This window comes from Lampris incognitus, chromosome 19, assembly GCF_029633865.1.
Source record: "Lampris incognitus isolate fLamInc1 chromosome 19, fLamInc1.hap2, whole genome shotgun sequence".
NCBI classification, from domain to species: domain Eukaryota; kingdom Metazoa; phylum Chordata; class Actinopteri; order Lampriformes; family Lampridae; genus Lampris; species Lampris incognitus.
The window spans coordinates 4,301,551-4,324,161 of NC_079229.1; the positions used below are offsets into that span (position 1 = coordinate 4,301,551).

General features: G+C 46.8%; 1 protein-coding gene across 1 annotated transcript; it reads right to left on the reverse strand.

The window, feature by feature from the left end:
- Window positions 1–225: 225 nt before the first annotated feature.
- On the reverse strand, window positions 226–22,586 carry fbxo15 (F-box protein 15). Its single transcript, XM_056299805.1, has 10 exons — window positions 22,511–22,586; window positions 22,203–22,328; window positions 14,246–14,350; window positions 12,476–12,715; window positions 9,806–10,003; window positions 9,553–9,682; window positions 9,255–9,337; window positions 8,880–9,025; window positions 8,564–8,688; window positions 226–578 (listed from the first exon to the last, which is right to left on the reverse strand). Exons 1-10 carry the CDS (start codon window positions 22,576–22,578, stop codon window positions 285–287), a joined length of 1,515 nt encoding a protein of 504 aa, XP_056155780.1. The 5' UTR covers window positions 22,579–22,586; the 3' UTR covers window positions 226–284.
- Window positions 22,587–22,611: the final 25 nt, after the last annotated feature.

A 22,611-nucleotide genomic window follows, 5' to 3' on the forward strand; every position in this document is an offset into this window, starting at 1 on the left:
ATTACAGACGCTGAATTATTATCCATTCGTGGTCTGAGGATTTTTTGTTTTTAAACATCCAAACTCTTAGGATAAACAAGCTCTTTACATTCTTAGAGAATAGCAACAGTTTGGTGCAAAACAGCAGATAACAAATCCATAAGCAATATCAAAAACAGTTGTATATCAACTCAAGCAAAGCCACGGTATCAAAACCACATGACGAAACCTCCGGAACAAGGCCGAACAAAAAGACAACAACCACAGGAGAGAAAGGTTAACAGTTTTTTGCAAAGGGGCTAATCTCAACAACGCAGAGATTCACATACAGACACATAATTCCTATCAAAATATTTGTTGACTTTGGAAACTGCCACGAAGATGGTGAGGCTGATGAGGATGGACTGCTTCAGCTCTTCCATCCACACCAGCTCCATCTCCACCTGGCCCTCCGGGTCCTGGTACCGCATGAGCAAGCGTTCGCCGTCGTAGTCGTAGGGGACGGGCTCGGTGGATGGCACCAAGCACATCGGGGAGCTGACGCACCAGAAGGGGCTCTGAAACTCATCCAGCAGCGTCACGCTCATCATGCAGCAGTTCTACAGAGACGGAGGACAAGAGACAGAAAGGAAAAGATACAGAAAAAGCAATGGTGAAATATCACCGGGGTTCCCCTGAAAATGGCAAGATGCTTCAGTTGGAAATCAGGATTGCTGGCTGATAATTACTGTACGTCCACTGCATGGTGCTAACTGGGGTCTGCTTAACTTCCCTTGACAAACATACTATTAGGGTGTAGCAATTCCCCCCCCCCTTGTTATAATCAAGGGTTTTCCTCCAGACAAGGACGCTCCCGAGTTTGCACAGTGCAGTGCAAGTGCAGTACAGTGCAAAGAGTACCTCTTTCCACAGGTGCTTACTTAATCTGAGCCTTGTTGAGTTATGTCACCTGGTAATTACTCCCTGAAGGGTTCTTCCTGTTCCACCCCGTGAGACGATCACCCTTTCTATATGCGAACTACTCTTGTTCATGCAAAGAACACGGGTCTATGTCCCAGGCCAAACCCAGTGGTATTCAATGTTAATTCATTTACACTGTTTTCACCTTTACTGTTGGAACCACTATCATGCTATCGTGAACAGGGATGGGTATCGTTAAGACCTTCACGGTACTACGACGCTTTCCGATACCGCTTACCAATCTGGTACTTTAACAGTACTCTTACCGGTTCTTTTTGTCATTTTCTTTTTAAGAAAAAACCCCAAAACAAATTAGGGACAGCATTAACACTGCTTTATTTTCTTAAGTCTGGAGAGAGCATTACTTTTAATCATTAACCCGTGTTTGTCTAATTTAGTTAACGCCGTGGGGGCTCTGGGCTGCTAGCATACATAACATACCTGAGGTGGATGGGCAACGAGGGAGGAACTACGAGCTAGGCAGTTGGAAATTGTGTATTTCTCCGGCTGTATTTGATGCACTTTCGCGGGATGTTTCGAAAGGTTGCTTGTGTTTACGCCCTTACACGCAAAAGACTTGCTGCACTTGTGGCAACGAGCGTTGTCAGCATCGACTCTCGTGACGTATAACCAGACTTTTGACCGTTTAGTTCTCTCTCTGCTATTGTCAGTCACTACGACCAGTCTGTGTGTGTGTGTGTGTGTGTGTGTGAGTGAGTGTGTGAGAGAGAGAGAGAGAGAGAGAGAGAGAGAGAGAGAGAGAGAGAGAGAGGGGGGGGGGGGGGGAGCTGGCCCCACCCCCGGCTTACATATACGACAGGCTCCGAGAGAGAGATCTCCCTTCTGGATTGGGAACAGTGAAAATGCATCACAGACAAATGTCTTCATCTTATTTAAAATGAGAGATGTTGAGACCCCTCCGAGAATCGCCACCTTAACAGAGTGGAGGGGTTTCCTGGTAGGCAAACTGGTCCCAAGAGAGGGGCCAGACTAAGAGCGATTCCCAAGAAACCCAATGAAGTTACAACAGCAGAGCTGCAGCACCTTGCTCGGGAAAGGGAAGCTGGGGCCCCCTCCTGGAGCCAAACCTGGGAAGGGAGCTCACCGGCGAGCATCTGGTGGCCAGGCCTTGGCCCATGGGGCCCGGTTGGGCCTCGCCTGAAAAAACAACATGGAGACACCACTCCATGGACCCACCACCTGCGGGGATGAACACTGGGGTAGGGTGCAATGCCGGCCGAGCGGCAGGCAAAGGCAGGGAATGGGGCGTGCCGACTTCCGCCATCGCAGACTGGTCCAGGAGGACCAACTGGGAGGAGACCCCAGGGTAGACCCAGAACTCGCTGGAGGGAATAAATGTCCGTTCTGGCCTGGGAACGCCTTGGGATCCCCCAGGAGGTGCTGGAGGGCGTTGCTGGGGAGAGGGACGTCTGCAGTGCCCTACTTAGCTTGCTGCCACCGCGACCCCACCCCGGAGAAGTGGCTGACCATGAGAGATGAGCGAGAGAGAGAGAGATGGCGAGATACAAGGTGCAGGATAAGGTTTTTGTAGCCTACATAAACAGGAAATATATTTTCATAATTTCTCCAATACCGATAGTAGAACCATTAACGTCGGAGCTTATCAACACTTTTAATAATTTAGCACTGGTGCGAAATTATTTCCGTTTTGGTCCCCATCCCTAACTGTCAATGAAATGCTTTTAGAGCCAGTAGGTCTATCATGCTATTGTGAGTGAAACTGATGCAACACTGTGAATTTAAACAGCCTATCTGTATTGCTACTCACTGTCTGAAAGAACTGCTCCTCCGTGTTTAGGGAGCCAGTCCATCAGAACCACTGTAGCTACGCCGCTGGTCGCCCTTACCCGCAACCGCAGAATTAAAACGGGAACTTTTCGTTCTACAAGCGCTGACTTTCAGAACTGATTTTGCTGTCGATAAATTCTTCCACAGGTCAAAGAAAGTTGAATCAGTTCATCTGGGCACAATTATTGAGAGAAACCTTTCATCGCTCATCTAATGTGGCCTCTTCAGTCTCAGCTGACTGCAGGTATCCCACCCTTACACTACAGTGGCCTAACGACGGAAACCATTTCATATGCAAATATGGGGGTGACCATTAACTAGAGTTACAATGGCCATGTGTACTGTTCACAGAGGATTGGGGAATAGTTGCAATCACAGCATTGTAAAATGGCGACAGATGTACTCTTAGCCCCCCCGGTTCAGGGATGGTCGTTGCCTTTTCACATAGATGGCCTCTTTGACTCCCCGTTCAAACCATCGTTCCTCCCTATCAAGGATGTGCACATCCTCAACCTTGAGAGTGGCCACTGGTCTGTAGATGGTGTAGACTGTGGGGTCCTGGCCTGTAGATGGTGTAGACTGCAGAGTCCTGGTCTGTAGCTGGTGTAGACTGCAGAGTCCTGGTCTGTAGATGGTGTAGACTGTGGGGTCCTGGCCTGTAGATGGTGTAGACTGCAGAGTCCTGGTCTGTAGCTGGTGTAGACTGCAGAGTCCTGGTCTGTAGATGGTGTAGACTGCAGAGTCCTGGTCTGTAGCTGGTGTAGACTGTGGAGTCCTGGTCTGTAGATGGTGTAGACTGCGGAGTCCTGGTCTGTAGATGGTGTAGACTGTGGAGTCCTGGTCTGTAGCTGGTGTAGACTGTGGGGTCCTGGCCTGTAGATGGTGTAGACTGCAGAGTCCTGGTCTGTAGCTGGTGTAGACTGCAGAGTCCTGGTCTGTAGATGGTGTAGACTGCAGAGTCCTGGTCTGTAGATGGTGTAGACTGCAGAGTCCTGGTCTGTAGATGGTGTAGACTGCAGAGTCCTGGTCTGTAAATGGTGTAGACTGCGGAGTCCTGGTCTGTAGATGGTGTAGACTGCGGAGTCCTGGTCTGTAGATGGTGTAGACTGCAGAGTCCTGGTCTGTAAATGGTGTAGACTGCGGAGTCCTGGTCTGTAGATGGTGTAGACTGTGGAGTCCTGGTCTGTAGATGGTGTAGACTGCAGAGTCCTGGTCTGTAGATGGTGTAGACTGCGGAGTCCTGGTCTGTAGATGGTGTAGACTGCGGAGTCCTGGTCTGTAGATGGTGTAGACTGTGGAGTCCTGGTCTGTAGATGGTGTAGACTGCAGAGTCCTGGTCTGTAGCTGGTGTAGACTGCAGAGTCCTGGTCTGTAGATGGTGTAGACTGCAGAGTCCTGGCCTGACGTGTCAGCTCTCCTGTGTTGTACCATCCTCTTGGCCAGCGTCTGTTCAGTTTCCCCGATGCACAAGTCACGGCAATCCTCCTGGCACTTAACAGCTACACTATATTGCTCCGTTTGTGCCGGGGGGCTCCATCTTTGGGGTGGACCAATTTCTGGTGCAGCATGTTCTGGGGTTTGAAAGCAACTGAGACGCCGTGTTTGGAAAATACGCGTCTCATCTTTCCCAATACTCCCGCCACATACGGAATCACCACTGGTTTACTCTTGGACAGCTGTGGTCCTTCTCCTCTCTTGGATCGGCTGGTACTCTGTTTGGGCGTCTTCCTGGTTTTGACACACACCCGGTTAGGATAACCACACTTGACCAGGGCCTGTTTGACGTGGGATTTCTCCCCTTCCCCGGCTGCTGTGTCAGTGGGGAGGTTGTCACCTCGGTGGTCCAGCGTCCTGATGACTCCTAGTTTGTGCTCCAGTGGACGATGAGAATCAGACCTTAAGTACTGATCAGTATGTGTTGGTTTACGGTAAACATCAACAGTCATCTGTCCATCACTGCACTAGCGCTTCCTCTGGTCAGTCGGGGCATCTGTTCGGGGGGAGGGGGGAGTGGGGGAAATAGCGTGATCCTCCCACGCGCTACGTCCCCCTGGTCAAACTCCTCACTGTCAGGTGAAAAGAAGTGGCTGGCGACTGACTCCACATGTATTGCAGGAGGCATGAGGGGGTGCAGTAGCGACCGGGATGACTCAGAAGAGTGGGGTAATAGGACAAGTACAATTGGGGCGAAATAGGGGCAGGGGGGGATCAAAAAAAAAAAATCCAATGTCCTCCATCACCAATTGCAATTTCACAGCGTAAGAAGGCTAACCTGTCATGTTGTACATCCTCCCTGGTGAACTTGATGTGGTTGATTGATCCCACAGGTGGAACCAAATTCTTTGTTAAAAACATAAAAACAAACATAACCATGCTTTTGATTAACACTAGAACGACCAAGGCCGTCGTTTTGATGGTTTTTGGATTTTCAAAGTTTAATAACTCTGTGGAAAAAAAAAAGGAAAAAAGGTGCAGCCCTGTCGCTTCCTGCATGCTGCTAAAATTGCACATATTTGCATTAAAAAGATCAATTAAACAGAAAAAAGATATAATATCTTCCTACGACGACCATGAGCTGTCAAAAAGATGGCTCGTAATTTGCGCGTGATGGTGCTCGTCACGTCACTATTTATGACGCGTGTTGGTCGCATCACTTCCTTCGTGATGTTTGTTGCTCCGTCCTAGAAACACACCAGCGTCCTCCGGTGGAGAGAAATAGCCTAACCTTGATGTGTGATTATGTCCAGCATGTCTGGTTACAGACGCCGTTTCAGACGCACCATGACCACCACCGAGGCCTTGCAGTATTTACAGGCGCTGGACAGCGGCCATGTTAAACTGTTTGAAAAATAGTATTGAAGTTGTTAATTCTGGTGTCAGTCTTTGCTTAACAGACATACTAACAAAAACAATGCATTAATATCTTAGTTGGGTATTTATCCTGACAGACTATAGAGTTTAAAACATGCATGGTCGTTCTAGTAGTTTTCGGTCGTTGTTTGGGACTGTTTCAATATTTACTTTCAGTTCTTTTTTTACATTTCATGTTTTATAGGCCTTGTTACGTTTGTTAGGTTAGCAATATGTGTTTTCCATTTTGTTTTTCAGGTAATATTTTCACTTTTTCAATTTTGCTATTCAAGTTTGACCATGTCTCTGAAGTTTAAATGGTTTAAAAACAGTATTATAGTTGTTTAAATGTTAATTTTGGTGTCAGTCATTTCCTAACAGACATACTAACATATGCAATGCATTAATATCTCAACTGGGTGTTTATCTTGGCAGAATATAGAGTTTAAAAACCGGCCGTCATTTTGACGGCCCATGGTCGTTTCAGGCAGGAGAGAAACCCCGATCGTTCCAGTGCTAAACTTTCGTAGGTTTAGAGAAAGAATGGAGGGATTTTGGTCTGGACACTGCAAGACACTTGTCACTGGCAGTTCATAAGTACCTATGTTCATAGCCAGGGGATGATTTCCCTCCGGGGTGCTGCTGTCATGTAGGAGGAGCCCAGCTGAAGGCGACTGTACACTAGGACCGCTATATGAGGGGTACAGTACATCTGAATCCCTCTTGTGTGGCTGACTTGAAGGTAAATGAAAACTGATAAATTCCTGCCCCCGTGTGTTAGCAGGTGCAAACTGGCGGTGGCCAGTTTGACTGTTTTTGTTGTTAACCAGTCGAGCCGAGTCAGGACACCTGAATGAACCAGAACCGTCAAGCTTTTGGGGTTTTGTTGAGTTGGGTTTTAGTGTGGAGGCCCAGTAGGGGGCTCACTTGTTCAATAAATGTTACACAGGAGGAATGTTGTTCATTGACAGCTCACAGAATTAGGTTACGCAGTTATTCTCAGCAGTTGTAATATTAAAACACTGCTAGTTGTATAATATCAGTACACATTATTACCTCTCTGATCATTTTGTAAATTAATTAAGCTTAAGTTGGTGACAAAGAATCCAAATGGCTGCTATAAAAAGCTTTGACGTTTATTATTGTAACAAAACACTTTTTTCCATACTGTGTTGATTAGAAATGGGATTTTGAAGATGACATTATTAGGCCTATGTGACGACTGAATTTGGTCTGATAAAAAAAAAATACAAATGCCAGTGGCAGCACGGTGGCGCAGTGGTTAGCACGGTCGCCTCACAACAGGAGGGTCCTGGGTACGAGCCCCGGGGTAGTCCAACCTTGGGGGTCGTCCCGGGTCGTCCTCTGTGTGGAGTTTGCATGTTCTTCCCGTGTCTGCGTGGGTTTCCTCCGGGGGCGCCGGTTTCCTCCCACAGTCCAAAGACATGTAGGTCAGGTGGATCAGCCGTACTAAATCGTCCCTAGGTGTGAATGTGGTGTGTGTGTGTGTGTGTGTGTGTGGTGGGGGGGGGCTTGTGATGGCCTAGCAGCCTGTCCAGGGTGTCTCCCCGCCTGCCGCCCAATGACTGCTGGGATAGGCTCCAGCATCCCCGCAACCCTGACCAGGATAAGCAGTTTGGATAATGAATGAATGGATGTATAGGCCCTCGGGGATGTGGACACGCCCCCTACTGATCAGGATTTTAATCTTACTTTTTGTGAAGGGTGAAATTATTTTCACAGTGAATAGCCAAATTAATAATAATAAATGTGTCTTGTCATTTAGAAATTTTATTTTTGCATAGTCACTGCATTTTATGGAGAATGCAAACTGTATCATTTATTCCTTTAATTTTTCTTTTTAACTCAGTCCAAGCCACTACCAACATGCCGGCCATATGTAAATTTCGGCAAATTTGAAATAACTCAACTTTGACATGAATATAATAAAACGTGCTTTACGTGACCATGTCACATGATTAGAAGCTGCTTGGACGCTACGTCCTCGCCGTTCCCCCTCACTTCAGTGTTCGTGTAGCAATAAACAATGGCTCAGATTAGAATTTCAGATTTTTTTTCATCTTTTATGCACCACTCCTACAACACGACACTCTCACAGCTAAGACTGCATTATTATTTTCAGACAACTTGCCGTAATAACTCCACCCGTTATCTGAACCGCTTATCCTGCTCTCAGGGTGGCGGGGATGCTGGAGCCTATCCCAGCAGTCATTGGGCGGCGGGCGGGGAGACACCCTGGACAGGCCGCCAGGCCATCACAGGGCCGAGACACACACACACATTCATACCTAGGGACAATTTAGTAAAGTCAATCCACCTGACCGACATGTCTTTGGACTGTGGGAGGAAACCAGAGCCCCCGGAGGAAACCCACGCAGACACGGGGAGAACATGCAAACTCCACAAAGAGCACGACCCGGGACGACCCACCAAGGTTGGACTACCCCAGGGCTCGAACCCAGGACCTTCTTGCTGTGAGGCGACTGCGCTAACCACTGCGCCACCGTGCAGCCGCCGTAACAACTGTGACATACAAATGTATAGGATTAATTTTGTTTCTACAGACCTGTCAGTGTACTTCAAGTGCAAACTGACTGGCATTGTCTAAAAGTTTCACAATTTTTTGCATCCACGCTGTAGAAGTCCATAACTTTAGTACACACAGAACACCCAACTTATATGCATACGTATAAATTGTCCTTTTACTTTTTATAGTATTTTTTTAACTCATTCCATTTTGCTTCCTGTACAAATATCACGGAGAACACATTAAATCAAATTCCCGGCATGCGACGACTTACTCGGCATACGTAGCAGATTACTTTCTGAATTTTTCAGTTCTTTTTCCCCAGTTTGATTTGTCCTTTTTACCATAAGCCAGCGCTGCGGTTTACCTTGTTAGTTGCCTACGATAATAAACAGTCACACAGTGCAGGAGCGGTACCTCCACGGTGCCCCCCAGGGCCTCACACCGCCACGACAAGCTGAAGCTTCCTGACAGAGGGGTGTGCTGCGATAGTCTGGTCCTGCGGATGGCGACCAGCGGGACCTGGCCATCACGGATCTGATCTGATCAACGACAAAAACCACACAGCCAAAAAGAAGTCTTCACGGCACTGTAATGTTATGTCAGTTAAATCTGCATTATTCCTGATTTCTGCGTATCAACGTGTCCTCTGTGCATTCACAATAAAAAAAAAAAGTGGTCTCAGTATGATTTCATGGCGTTGCCTGATCAATACATTTTAAACAGAGCTTACTTTCAGGGCAGAAGAGCTCCTTGAACTGTCCAGACATGATCTCAGACATGCTGTTGTGGAGAACCAAGTGTAATGTGTAGCCATGCAGTCCGTACAACGGGTCGACGTCGTCAAAAATGGGTTTTTTCACTGACTCAAAGTAAGGGCTGCCGAAGGAAGAAATAACAACAACCTCAGTGTCATTAGAGTGGGTAACTGAAACACGCAAACAGCATTATGAGGGCCTTTCAACAGTCCTCAGCCTTATCTGATATCCGTTAACATAGCATTGTGTTCTCCTGAGTAACCAGGAGAGGGAGCTGTGTTCACACTGAATTCAAGTCTGCGCGTTCAAATCATTCTCAGGGCTCGCCCATTAAACAGATGTTAGCCTACCAAATAGAGGATCCCAGGAGGCTCTTCTCCACCAGCTTGTGGAAGTGAAAGCTGACCATTACAAAGGCGATAGAGCACTGATCCTGCAAGAGAGAACCAGCAGCTGGCTTTGCTTTAGCACAGTTCACATTTCATTTTTGCAACTAATAAATACACTGTACGAGCCATTTCGAAAGACATGTTTTGGCTAAAATCATATTACAAGACTTGTCATGCACCTACCCAGCCACAACAAATATGAATAGTGCAGTGTACTGTAAAGGCTTGTGGCGAAAACAAAGAGGGAAAAAAAACATACCTTCCAGACACCAATGAGCATGCCGGGCTGCACAAATAGCAGTTCAATTAGTTTGTCTTTTGCGATCACGTGTGATGTTTCAGAAAGGGTTCCCACGTCAAACTTTCCCATTATGGAGCGCCAGCTAGGTCTGACAGACCAAAATACACAAAATAAAAAACACTTGCTAGATATTACTGTGACAGAGAGAGAAAGACTAAATGAAAAGGTGTGTGTCAGACAGTGTCAGGTGAAAGCCGCAGGCTCTGACTACCTTTTGAGGCCATAACCTCTGTCGGTTACCCTCATCATGCCGTGAAACTGAAGGGTGGAAAGCTTGTGGATGGGCCAGCAGCTCGTGTTCCAGCACACAATAACAGACGACTGAAAGAAGCGGGCTTGGCTGGGCTTGAACGTCTCCTCCAGGCCTGACTTATCAGTTACTGTCAGCTCCCAGGTGACTTGCAGCATCCTGGAAAAAAGATGACAATGCAGAAAGGAGCGAACAGATGGTTGAGGTACTCCGGTAATTGCACTCCACACAAAGAGAGAGCGAGCGCTCCCCACAATATAGTTTGGGGGATTCTTGTTGGAGCCTAAATAACTTGGGCAGGCAGACAGAAATTCTTAGCTCCGAGTTGGGTTTTATGTCAATATTTCTTAACATCCATAGGACTGGGCATTTGCAACTACAGTGTGCAATGTGTTGTAAAGCTCAATATTATTGAAAAATAATAATACTGTACAACCTACTAATCTGATTCTGAACAGTAGAATATACCCAGGAAAGCGGCACTAGCTAATGCAATGATACACACTGTACCCGTAATGAAACCGCAGCCATTGTGATAAAGCTCTTGATCCAGTTCTGTCTAAACTGTGATTCAGGGGATGCCCCCACTGTGATGCATCCTGTGTCTCGCCGGAGCACCATCTCATATTAATCAATTAGGGAAACAAAACTAAGAGAAACCAGAGCGGCCCCGGAGGGCCCAGGTGACCCCTGTGGGATTGCACTCCCTGTTGGCTGTGTCTGATGTCTTGCGAAATAATCATTACCGGGGGAAAGTCACACCATCCTCCATGTCACTAACAGACGAACCCCCACAGGGAGTTGTCTGGGATAGTGGGTGGAAGGAGGACGGGCGGTGGGCGACGGGGGGCGGGGAAGGCGGGGGTGGATGGACGGTGATGGGGGGGTGGGGGGGGGTGGTAATTTATTTCAACGATTCACGCAGCCTCTGCAAGGAACACAATTATTTCTGCTCCCCCTCTGTACCGCAGCGGCTGCCACAGAACTCAAAAAAGGGGAGTGCTGCACAGCCCGTAATCAGAGGTTATAAAAACAGCAGAAACAGCAGCAGAGGCAGCGGGCAAAATCTCCCCCGTGCGCTGGCATCCCTCCTCCTCCCCGAGCACACGCTGCATTCAGGCAGAGACCTCTCTCCTCACCTTTAATAAGAAAGCGCTGTTGAATGGGAGCGAGAGGGTGAAAAATGGGAGAAAAACAACAACTATGGTTTGTTTGTGATTCCTAGCGGCTGAGATTGTCCTCTGCTTTTCTACCCTTCACCCGTCATAACAGCGAGGCTGCATGCCTGCCGTCTTAAGTTTGCAGCAAGAACCAGAGGTTGCAGAAACTGATAGATTGCAAGCACACTGATTGTGTATTTAGACTGGGGGGAGGGAATAACAATAAATATAATAATAAATGATACTAAAACAGCTTGTGTCCAAAGTTAAAATGCAATAATATGCAAGAATGAAAGTACAAAAAAAAAAAAAACATGGATCACTGTGATCAAGGGTTGAACTGTCTCTAAAGTGAGCCATTTGTGAAATTCTCTTCCGGTATCAAAGGACGTATCCAGTCTGCCGGAGCACAGACAAGATTTCACGATATTTCAATAATTTCCTGACTTCAGGGTCTGTTATTTTTACATTCCCAAGTCATGAGTGGTGTGAAATTCCTGTGTTTGATGTTCAACTACTGTGATGACTCTGGTGTGGCCTCTGTCACACTGGCTCATCATTTGCTAGCTGATAGATGCTTTCCAGCGGCTGCTAGCTCCCTCTGCTTTCTACTCTTCACCTGTTATAGGAGCAAAGCTGACAGCCTGCGGTTTAACTCAATCAAGAACCAGAAATGGTTTTAGAAATCTCAGGGGCCCTTAAATATCGTAACTTATTTGGGCAGGAAGTATGGGACCAAGTAAACAGGAGGTCATTCAAAACCGGAGAAAATCAAATATCCCAATATTTTTGTCTGAGTATCTCTGTCAATGTGACGATATTTAGGGGATGACTATCGGTGCTTTCACAAGATATCTGCACACAAGAACATTCTGAGAAATGATCATTAGTAATGCGGACATTACGACCAAACAACCAAACAGGTAGAGGCATTCATAATTTCAGTCAGCTAAAATAGTCTCGTAAGTTCATATAATTGTATCATCACTTTACTGTAATGCAGCCATTAAGACCAGGGAATGACAACATTTAAGTTATATCATGCAATTACAACAACCAAAATCCCAGACGATATCTGGGCTCATATCACAATATGGATGTTATAGCGATATATTACCCAGCTCCATATTAGAGTAACACATACTGGCCAGAAAACAAAAGCAAAACGAGAAATTATAACCTATTACTGCTGTCCTAAATACTCAAAAAAGGGCTCTCACAGAGCTGTATCTATCCCTCATATATTACTAAACAGATGTGCATAATAGTTGTTAAATGACTCAGACATGTGACCATTGGATTAGCTCTATTTGTGAGGGACATTTACACTTGTAGGGACACCCGAGTGTCCAGTGAAGGGGAGGGGGGTCAAGTTATTCATGCACAAAACCGTATGTGTACTTTTCAAATGCAGCCCTGGCCACGGATCTCTCTCTCTCTCTCTTTCTCTCCCTCTCTCTCTCTCTCTCACCTGAGGACTGACTCTGTTTTGCTGGGCAGCCCAGTGAAAGGGTGAATAATCTCAAGCTCTTGCATCCACTTCTTCATGTTGTATCCCACCGTCTTGGCGAAGTACAGCTTCTTCCAGTAGCCTGCGGTCTCACGTCGCACCTCCATCCTGTCAAACTTCTGCCGCACGTCCTCCACGTAGGCAGGTCTCCAATGTTTGTGCTCGCCAAACTCTGATAAGTGCAACTTGTACCACAGGATGCTGCAGAGAAAGAGAACGGGAGCCAGATAGGTGAGGAGGAGAGAAAGTACAGAGTGGGAACAACTAAAGGAAAGTAAGGGAACGACGACTTGATCATGCTGGATGAGTGATGGGCTACTTCTCTCCGGGATACCCACTCTGAGATACAGGCGGGAGACAAATTAAGGGAAAAAAACAACATAAAGTGTTAGTAAGGTGTTGGGCCACGAGGAGCCTCCAGAACAGCTTCAGTGCTCCTTGCCATAGATTCTACAAGTCTCTGAACTCTACTGAAGGGATGGACACCATTCTTCCAAAAGATACTCCCTCGTTTGGTGTTTTGATGATGGTGGTCAAGAGTGTTATCTAACACGTCGGTCTAAAATCTCCCACAGGAGTTCAACTGGGTTGAGATCTGGTGACTATGAAGGCCATAGCATGTGATTTACATCATTTTCATCCTCATCAAACCATCCAGTGACCCCTCGTGCCCTGTGGATGGGGGCATTGTCATCCTGGAAGAGACCGCTCCCATCAGGATAGAGATGTCTCGTCATAGGATAAAGGTGGTCACTCAGAATAACTTTGCATTGAGTCCGCGGTGGTGTAGCGGTCTAAGCATCGGCTTTGTGTCGATGCAGTTGCCCACTGGGGACTGGGGTTCGCGCCCCGGTCTCGTCAGATCTGACTATGGCCGGACTCGATGAAGCAGCAATATTGGCAACGCTGTCTTCGGGAGGGGGGCGGAGTCGGCTTGTGTGCATCACGAGTGCGTCTCTGGGTGTGTCGGAAAAAACAGTGGTTCGGCCTGGAGTCGCCTTGTCACGAAAGTGGCGAGGCGTCTCCTTCGAGACTGCTGGCCGGAGAGATGCAGTTGGCGAATGCACGCAGTACGAGGGTGGGTGTTTGAATTAAAATAGGGATCGATTGGCCACTAAATTGGGAGTAAAAAGGGAAAAATCAGAAATAAATTTAAAAAAAAAAGAGAGAATAACTTTGCATTGATTTGCACTGACCCTTCCCTCTAAGGGGACAAGTGGACCCAAACCATGCCAGAAAAATGCCCCCCCCCACCCCCACAACATAACAGAGCCCCCTCACTGTAGGGGTTAAACATTCAGGTTTTTCCTTTAATTTGTCACCTGTCTGTATGTGTATCCTTTCCCAAACTTCTCCACCAATTTCCTAGGCTACAGCAGAGCACTGCCATCGCCTGAAATGTACGAGGCGCACTGCATGTGGACGGTGTGTTTTGGCTGGGTAAAATATTCAAAAGGGGTAAAAGATACAGAAAACAGGTTGTGCTCGCCACGTGATGCAACGAGACTATAAAAGGAAAAATAAGAGTAAAAGTAAAACCCCACTGTGATGAAGTTTTGAACTTGCTTTTAAGGGAGCCATTTGTGAGATTATATTCTGGGGTGAACATCTAATCCAGTCTGCAAGATTTCATGACATTTCAGCATCTCCCCCTACTTTTACTTGCCAAGCGTTCAAGTAATAAGAGGTGTAACGATTCTCCTGCAGTCAGGGTTTTCATGTCACACTTACTCATCGTCCGCCATATGGTAGAAGAGCTTGTTGACGTGGCTGACACAGGAGAGAGTGGCGGCATCCAGGTATGACAGAATCTTTCTCAGGATCTCAGGCGGCATTCTATGCAAGAAGAACATTTAACTAATTAGACTTGATTACAGAACCAACACATACACACATATACACATATACACATACATACATACATACATACATACATACATACATACATACATACATACATACATACATACATACATACATACTAGGGGTGGAACGATTCACAAATCTCACGGTTCGATAAGTCTCACCATTCAAGGCTGGTGATTTGGATCCAATACGAGACAGTGGACGCCTTGGTAAGCAAGAGACAAGACTCCACTGCAGTTTCTCTATTTTCCCTTTATTTTAAGAATTAGGCCCAACATTTTGGCATTACCAAGGCACATATTATTCATACGTAATGCCAAGCGCAAAAGTTCTCACAACATTTTATGCCAACTTTTCTTGTTGTGTAACACAACTGCTTCACTTTAAAACTTTAAAAACTACTAGAACGACCATGGCGGTCATTTTGACCGTTTTGGGTTTTCAAAGTTTAATAACTGTGGGAAAAAAAAGAGACACAGAGCTGCCGCTCCCTGAATGCTCCTAAAATTGCATACATTTGCATTAAAATGAGTTTTAGACCAGTTGCACAAAAAAAAGTTATGATAAGATCTTCCTAAAATGACCATGAGCGGTCAAAATGACCACGCGTAGTTTGCGTGTCATGTCACTATTTATAACGTGTGTTGTTCGCGTCATTTCCGTCGCAACGTTCAATTCTGTTTTTAAATTTCACATTTTACAGGCCTTGTTACATTTGTTAGATCAGCAATATGTGTTTTCTGTTTTGTTTTTCAGCTATTATTTCCAACATGTCTGGGTACAGCCGCCGTTTCAGACACACCACGACACCACCGAGGCGCTGCAGTGTTTACAGTTTATTTAAGGTTTAGTTTATTTACAGGATTTACGGTTGCAGTATTTACAGGCGTTGGGCAGCGGCGGTTTGAAATTGTTTGAAAAATAGTATTGTGACGACCACGGCTGTGTAGACTTGCTAGCCCGTTGGCTAACGGGTCGGACCCTTTAGTCGACTGGTTAACGTAGTTGCCTGTGGTGCGGGAGACCCGGGTTCGCGTCCCGGCTGCGGCGGTTCCCAGCTGCCCCCTGAATTCGCTACAGGATTAAAGTTGTCAAAATGTTAATTCTGGTGTCAGCTGTTTCCTAACAGACATACTAACATATGCAATGCATTAATATCTCAACCGGGTATTTATCTTGACAGAATACGGAGTTTAAAAACCGGCGGTCATTTTACGCAGGCGTGAAATCCCCGTCGTTCTAGTGTTAACACATGATCTCATGAAATGGGGAGCGTCGCAAACCGTGAAGACTGTATCGAACGATACATACGATATATATCATACATACATACGTGTTTTCATCTCTCCGATGCTTTAGCATGTAGTTCAGTGTTAACAAGCCAAATAAATACAAAATAAATAAGCTGTCTTTTGACAACATTCTTGGCAATCTTACGCAATTTCTTCCACAGACAACAAGCATGAGTGGAGGCAATAATATTTCAATTTAAGTCAAGTCAATTTTATTTGTGTAGCCCAATATCACAAATTACACATTTGCTTCAAGGGGCTTTACAGCAACACAACATCCTGTCCTTAGACCCTCGCATCGGATAAGGAACAACTCCCTAAAAAAATGTAAAAAATAAACCTTTAACAGGGAGCAGAGCATTTAGTAGATTTGTGTATGGAAAACCAACGGAGACAATGAACAGTCAACTCCCTATGACTAGTATCTACTCATTTACGAAAGAGGCCTTTCTTGCTGTTGTAGAGAAGCAGCGTTACCATTAGGTTGTGTATGTATACAAGTGGACAACATAACGGATCGCCTCATCACACGACACGACATGAAAAAGGACTCTGAAATATCTAAATCACAATTACAAAGACAGCCGGCTATGACAGAGGTCTGACGAGCAGCACTTTAATATACATTTTTTTCTAAGCAATATGATGCAACTAACAGAGGTCCACAGAGGCCAAATATTTGGTGACCAAATTGCAGGCGCGCCAGTCCCGAAAACTGCAAAATGATCTAATATGTCCCGGGAAACAGTGTGGAAAAATCATGACAACACGTGCAAAACACAGACACACTGCATCGCAACTTGAGCTGAAGCTCCCCGACGGAGAGATGTATAGTTGAGAGGATAGCTGCTAAAGGGTTACAGGATTTACAAGGAACTGAAGAGAAACGGGAGCAAATCCGATAGCTGAAAGAGGCGGGGGGGGGGGGCAGTGGGGGTAAAATTGGACCTTAGACCATCGATCCTGTCAACAAAGAAAGACAAGAAGTTTTCAGTCATTAGCAGAGGAGGCGGAAATGGTAGGAAGAGAGGGATTCACGAGCTGACCGACAGTACTACACAGGAAACCTAGGGTTATGTTGATCACTCTCGGTCAAGTCAGAGAAGTAAGCAGCTCTCGACTCTTTAATAGTTTGATCCAAATTCGATAACAACTCCTTCCTATAGAGTTGGTGAACTTCAAGAGTACATCCCCTCCCCCCCCCCATCTGCATACGGCCTTCCCTTCTTTTTTGACGGATGTTTTCATTGATCCAAGGGGTTGTGTTAATAACTGGGACAACCCTGGAAGTATATGGAGCCGAAAAATCAAGGGCAGTACACAAATCATTAAACCAACTAACTTGGTCATTGATGCTGGTGAAGTGAGGGTAGCTGGCCAGACCGGGAAAGTAACTAGAAAACATGGCTGCTGACCGCTTATTAAACATCCATCCATCCATTCATTATCCGAACTGTTTATCCTGCTCTCAGGGTCGCGGGGATGCTGGAGCCTATCCCAGCAGTCATTGGGCAGCAGGTGGGGAGAAACCCTGGACAGGCTGCCAGGCCATCACACAGGGCTCACGCACACACACACACACACTTTCTGGTGTGGGGAGATGGCTGCGCAAATTCGTGCTTGCAGCGGCCTCACCCAGTGCCGGTGTGGGGAAGATGGCGGCATGAATTCACATTTGCAGCAGTGTCACCCAGTACCGTCCATGCAGTGTCTTTGTCCACGTCTGCTTCCAAGTTTTGTCTTCCGTTTGATGGCTGGGCGAGCTGGCGCTGGATCGGCTGGGACAGCGGGGCAGGTTAAGCTAACTGCTAGCCCATGCAGACCGGCAGTACCGATAACACCGAAGGCGGTCTGGTGGCGGCCTTACCTGGCGCTGACTGTGGTGTTTTTGACGTCGTCGTGAGGAGTGTGGGGAGATGCGTCGAGGGTGTCTGGCTGGGAGAGCTGGCGCTGGATCGGCTGGGAGAGTTTGGTCTGCTTCGTCCATTGAGCCTTGGCCCACGGCCCCTGCCTGGAGCTGTGCCTGAGGAGGAAACGCCGAGGGGGTTCTGACAGGACGCGGAAGCGGGGCGGACTAAGCTAACCGCTAACCCATGCAGACCGGCAGTTCCGACAGTCATCCTGGCCGGCGTTCGTTCCCTTGGACGGGGACTTTTTTTGTTTAGTTTGGATATATGTGTTAGTTTGGGTATGTGTGTCCTTGTAGTTTTTGGATGTGTTTTTGTTTTGTGTTGTGCTGCTGTGGGCTGGGGGAAATGCCATATCGTTTCACTTCATGTACGCAAGTGCATGAAGTGAAATGACAAAGTGTTTGTGATTCCTGTTCCTGAATTAAGAGACATGTTCAGGGTGAAAACTAAACCAAGGGTGTGCCCATGGTGATGTGTGGGGCCAATGACATGCTGTACAAGGTTAAGAGTTAGAGATGTTTAAAAAAAAATCTACGACAAATGACTTAAAAGGATTATCAATATGAATGTTAAAATCACCAACTACAATGGCCCTATCAAATTTAAGAACAAGAGAGGACAATACCTCGGGGACTTCACTGAGAAAACCTGTCGAAGAATTGGGCGGGTCGATAAATGATTATACAGTAAATTGGGTTATCACACACAATTTTAAAAGTTAAGGATTCAAAACTGTGAAATGAACCACAAGTAAAAGGAATACAAGTGTAAATACCCCCACCATGGCCTGTTAACCTGGGCACATTCAGAAAATTAGAAGCTGGGTGGGCAGAGCTCCACTAGAGGGGAGCACCCCCCAGATTTAAGCCAGGTCTCAGTAAGAAATAGAAAGTCGAGGTTGAGGGAAGTCATTAAATCATTGAGAATAAATGACAGATTTATTTGACATGGACTGGGCATTTAAAAGAGCACAAACAACTGGAATAAGGGGCTTAGTTGGACTGGAATCACTACAGCAGACTAATCAAATCATCTGGCCTGACAGTTGAAGGCACATAATGCTAAGGGTAGTGGGTATTAAATCGTGTTCTACTCCTAACAGGAATATTGTAAGAGCCACGGGATGAGAGAGAACTCGCCTTTAGATGAACCGTATTACACAGGGCAACAGGTGATAACGAACTGGAGACATCATGTTTTATCTAACAAAGCTTTGTGGGTTTTTTTTAATCTACACCTATGGAATTAACCGGGGGGGGGGCTGTGTGGAGTGTAAATAGTCGGTCATGAATGCAGGACTGCACGGCGTAATGGAAATTGGCCGCCAACATGCAGCTACCCAGCTTGGTGAGGTGGATACCGTCTCTTAAAAAAGGAATAGTGTTCCCAAAACAAAATCAAAATTGTCAATAAAACCCAAATTATGAGCTCTGCAGGCGGACTGGAGCCAAGTGCTGAGGATTCTGCTGAAGTGCCCTACTCCACGGGCCACTGTGGGAATAAGGCTGGAAATAAAAAGTTTTTCCAGAAGAACTTAAAAAGTTAAAAAGGTTGTTAAAATCCTTTTCGGTTAGTTCGGACTGCTGACAAGCTGCATCGTTTGTCCCCACATGCACTGTCACTTGGCGGATGGGAGCGAGCTAAGCAGCCCCGGGAGCTTAGCCAGGACGACAGCGACCATAGCTCCAGGGAAAGTGTGTAGCTACATTAAAGAAACTGATGTTCCTGATTATGAAACTCCCCACTATTAATGTAGCTGGGGAGAAAAGGGGATGAGGAGCTGACGGCTATGGGTTCTCAGGGCTGGAGAGAGCATAATCTGATTCCACAGGCTGTGTCAATGTCACTGGCTAATGAAGGGGTGTCTGGGCTGGCAAGTGTTGTGACGAGGCAGCGACAACAGACCTGCGAGAGGAATTCCGTGCCATCTTGGGGCAAGTAAGACTTCCATTTCTGAGTACGGCCTCTCTCACGAGTCTTATGACGGGAAGTCATTGACCAGGATGAGAGCCGAAGATTTGGCTTTGCAATGGAGCGGCAAGCCACCTGAACATTGCTAGCCACAGGAGGTGGGGAAGCTGCAGTGTCGGCAAACATCACTGTAGGAGAGGGTTTCAGATCAGGAGCTTCAGCTAGGTGGACCGGGGTTTCGTCAGACAGTGAATGGAGAGGCTTAGACGAGGGGGAGAGGCAGCTCCGTCTGAGTCTCTCTTACGACTGCGGGACACCACTTCGGCCCAGGACGTCTGGTGGTTAGGCGTCGAGCAGCAGGCAAGCCGTGGGCAAGTTGTGGGCTCCCACAGAACTGTGGCCTGGATGACTGCACTGAGGATTGCCCACAAGCCCATCCATGAAGCTGGACAAAAGGGAGTCTTTCTTCTGCAGTTCATCAGAAAGCAGCTGAATATCCTCTTGAAGGTCGGCGATCTTTCTGTTGGCTTTCTTGAGTAGTACACAGTCCTCACAGGGCCAAGTTGGCATAATTGTATTAGTTAGCTTCGCTACCAGGCTAAAAACAAGCCTAGCTAAGCAAGTAGTCAGAGTAAGGAAAGTGTAATCCAAATAGGAAAGCAAGTGGGGATGTCTTGGAAAACCAATGGAGCAGGGGTAAAATGGTAAAAAAAACGAGTAAAATTGTTAAGACCACTTCCAGTCAATGGGTTAACATGATAGAAATATAGCTGAAAAACAAGCCGTTAGCTAACAGCTAGAGGTAGCCGTTCCTAAACAGATTCCCCCTTCCTGAGGGGAAGATCTGGAAGTGTGAAGAAGTAGATTTCTACCTTAATCCTTCGAGGAACTGGAAGCTTTACTTATTGAGGCTCGGCACCAAAATCCAACTGCACCATTAAGGACTTGTATGACAGCATTTTAAGAAAGAGTGAAGCTGTTTGTTTTTAGGTACATGATATTAATATATTGTTAAGTGTTTGGGCTGATTTGTATTTAAGACCTCTTACACTGGTCACTTGAAAAGGGCCAGAAGGTACAGATGATAATAAGCCTACATGAAGAAAATACTAGTTGTGTTCAGCTGAATGCTTCAACCATATTGATATAGATTCTTTTCTTCCATTTTTCTCCCCAATTGTACTCAGGCCAATTACCCCACTCTTCTGAGCCATCCCGGTCACTGCTCCACCCCCTCTGCCAATCCGGGGAGGCCTGCAGACTACCACATGCCTCCTCCCATACATGTGGAGTCGCCAGCCACTTCTTTTCACCTGAAAGTGAGGAGTTTCACCAGGGGGGACGTAGCGCATGGGAAGATCACACTATTCCCCTCAGCCCCCCCCCCCCGAACAGGCACCCCGACCGGCCGGAGGAGGCGCTAGTGCAGCGAGCAGGACAGGGGTTCCCAAACTTTTCCATGCCAAGGACCCCTTAATAGCAGTAGCCTCTGGCTGGGGCCGTCCTATTGCAACGTGGCTTAAAAAAATGAAATTACACTGGCAAATATAAAAAAATCAAACATACAGCTTCTTAATATTTCCTTATTTTTATGAATGCAATATTAATTTAATTTACATTTCAAATCATTTCTCAGTTGTATTATATTCAATATTCTTTCTTTTATTAACCAAACATTCATTGTCATTTGTGCTTTACAATATTCATCAACAGTTCTTTCTTTTAGTATTTTTTTCTTATTATTGTTTGATATATTTAATTTTATTTTTATCATTAGTTTTTTTTTAACTGCATTTTTCCATTTTCCTCTCCCGAACCCCCTAGCGCCTCCTGGCGGCGGCCGCGGCCCCCACTTTGAAAACCCGGGGACCAGGACACACACCCGGCTTTCCAGCCGCAGACACGGCCGGTTGTGTCTGCAGGGACGCCCGACCAAGCCGGAGGTAACACGGGGAATCGAACCGGTGATCCCCGTGTTGGTAAGTGTAACCGGTTATTTTCTTGCCCGGTGCGGGATTCGATATACAGTGTACTGCACCACAAGGCGACGTCACTAACCGCTCGGCTAAAGGGTCAGCAGACCCGTTAGCTAGGGGCTAACGTGTCTTATTAGTAGTTTACAGTCGTCACCCTCTCCCGGAAGTGCGCCCCCTTATTCCCGCGCTCCGAAGAGACTTCTGAGGATCTGCGCACTTCCGGATCCCACCGCTGCCACCAACGTAACCGGTTATTTTTTTGCCCGGTGCGGGATTCGATACGGGGTTGTCCTATACTAGACTTTATCACATTAGTATAGCTGTAAAATAATAACGAGGCAAGAGACGAGCACCGTACGTTTTCAACTCCTTTCTTTTTATCTCACTTCTTCATCACCCTCAGCACCGTACTACACTCAGCAACAATCATTAGGCTACTGCGCCCTCTGGTGGCGTGGTGGTATTGCAATGCATGAACAATGAATGAACCGACTACACAACAGGGGTGTACTGCACCACAAGGCGACGTCACTAACCGCTCGGCTAAAGGGTCAGCAGACCCGTTAGCTAGGGGCTAACGTGTCTTATTAGCACCCGGACGCCCTGATTTTTTATTTTTAAAAAAAACCCCGCTACTCCATACATAAAGGTTTCTAAATCTGAGCTGAAACAGAACCCCCCCCCCCCCGAAGGTCAGAATATGAGAACGCCTAAGTACTCGTGGACACCTCACCTTTCCAGGAAGTTCTGACCGCCCGCTGGAGATGACGAGCCGACCCGCTGGGGGGACCTCGCAGGGACTGTAGCGGAGAGGGCCCTGCGAGCTGCCGCCTGCTCCGCCGGTCTCCACTCCCGCCACCTTGGAGACACACGCAACACACAACCTCCACAGTGCGGGGTATCCCAGTGTGTTGACTGTATAAACTGAACGGGTTGTTTTATTTGGGGGGGGGGGTGGGGGGTGAGGTGAGGGGGTGGGGGGTAATTTGACAGCTCCAGGGAACCGTGAAATACGACCGAACAATGTGTGGTGCCATGTACCTTTGACCCCTTACGCCTTGGAGCGGCCTGAGCGCGGCTCTTCCTCCGCCGGGTGTCTGAGCAGCCATCCTCTCCAAACCCGCTCTCATGCTTTCGAAGAC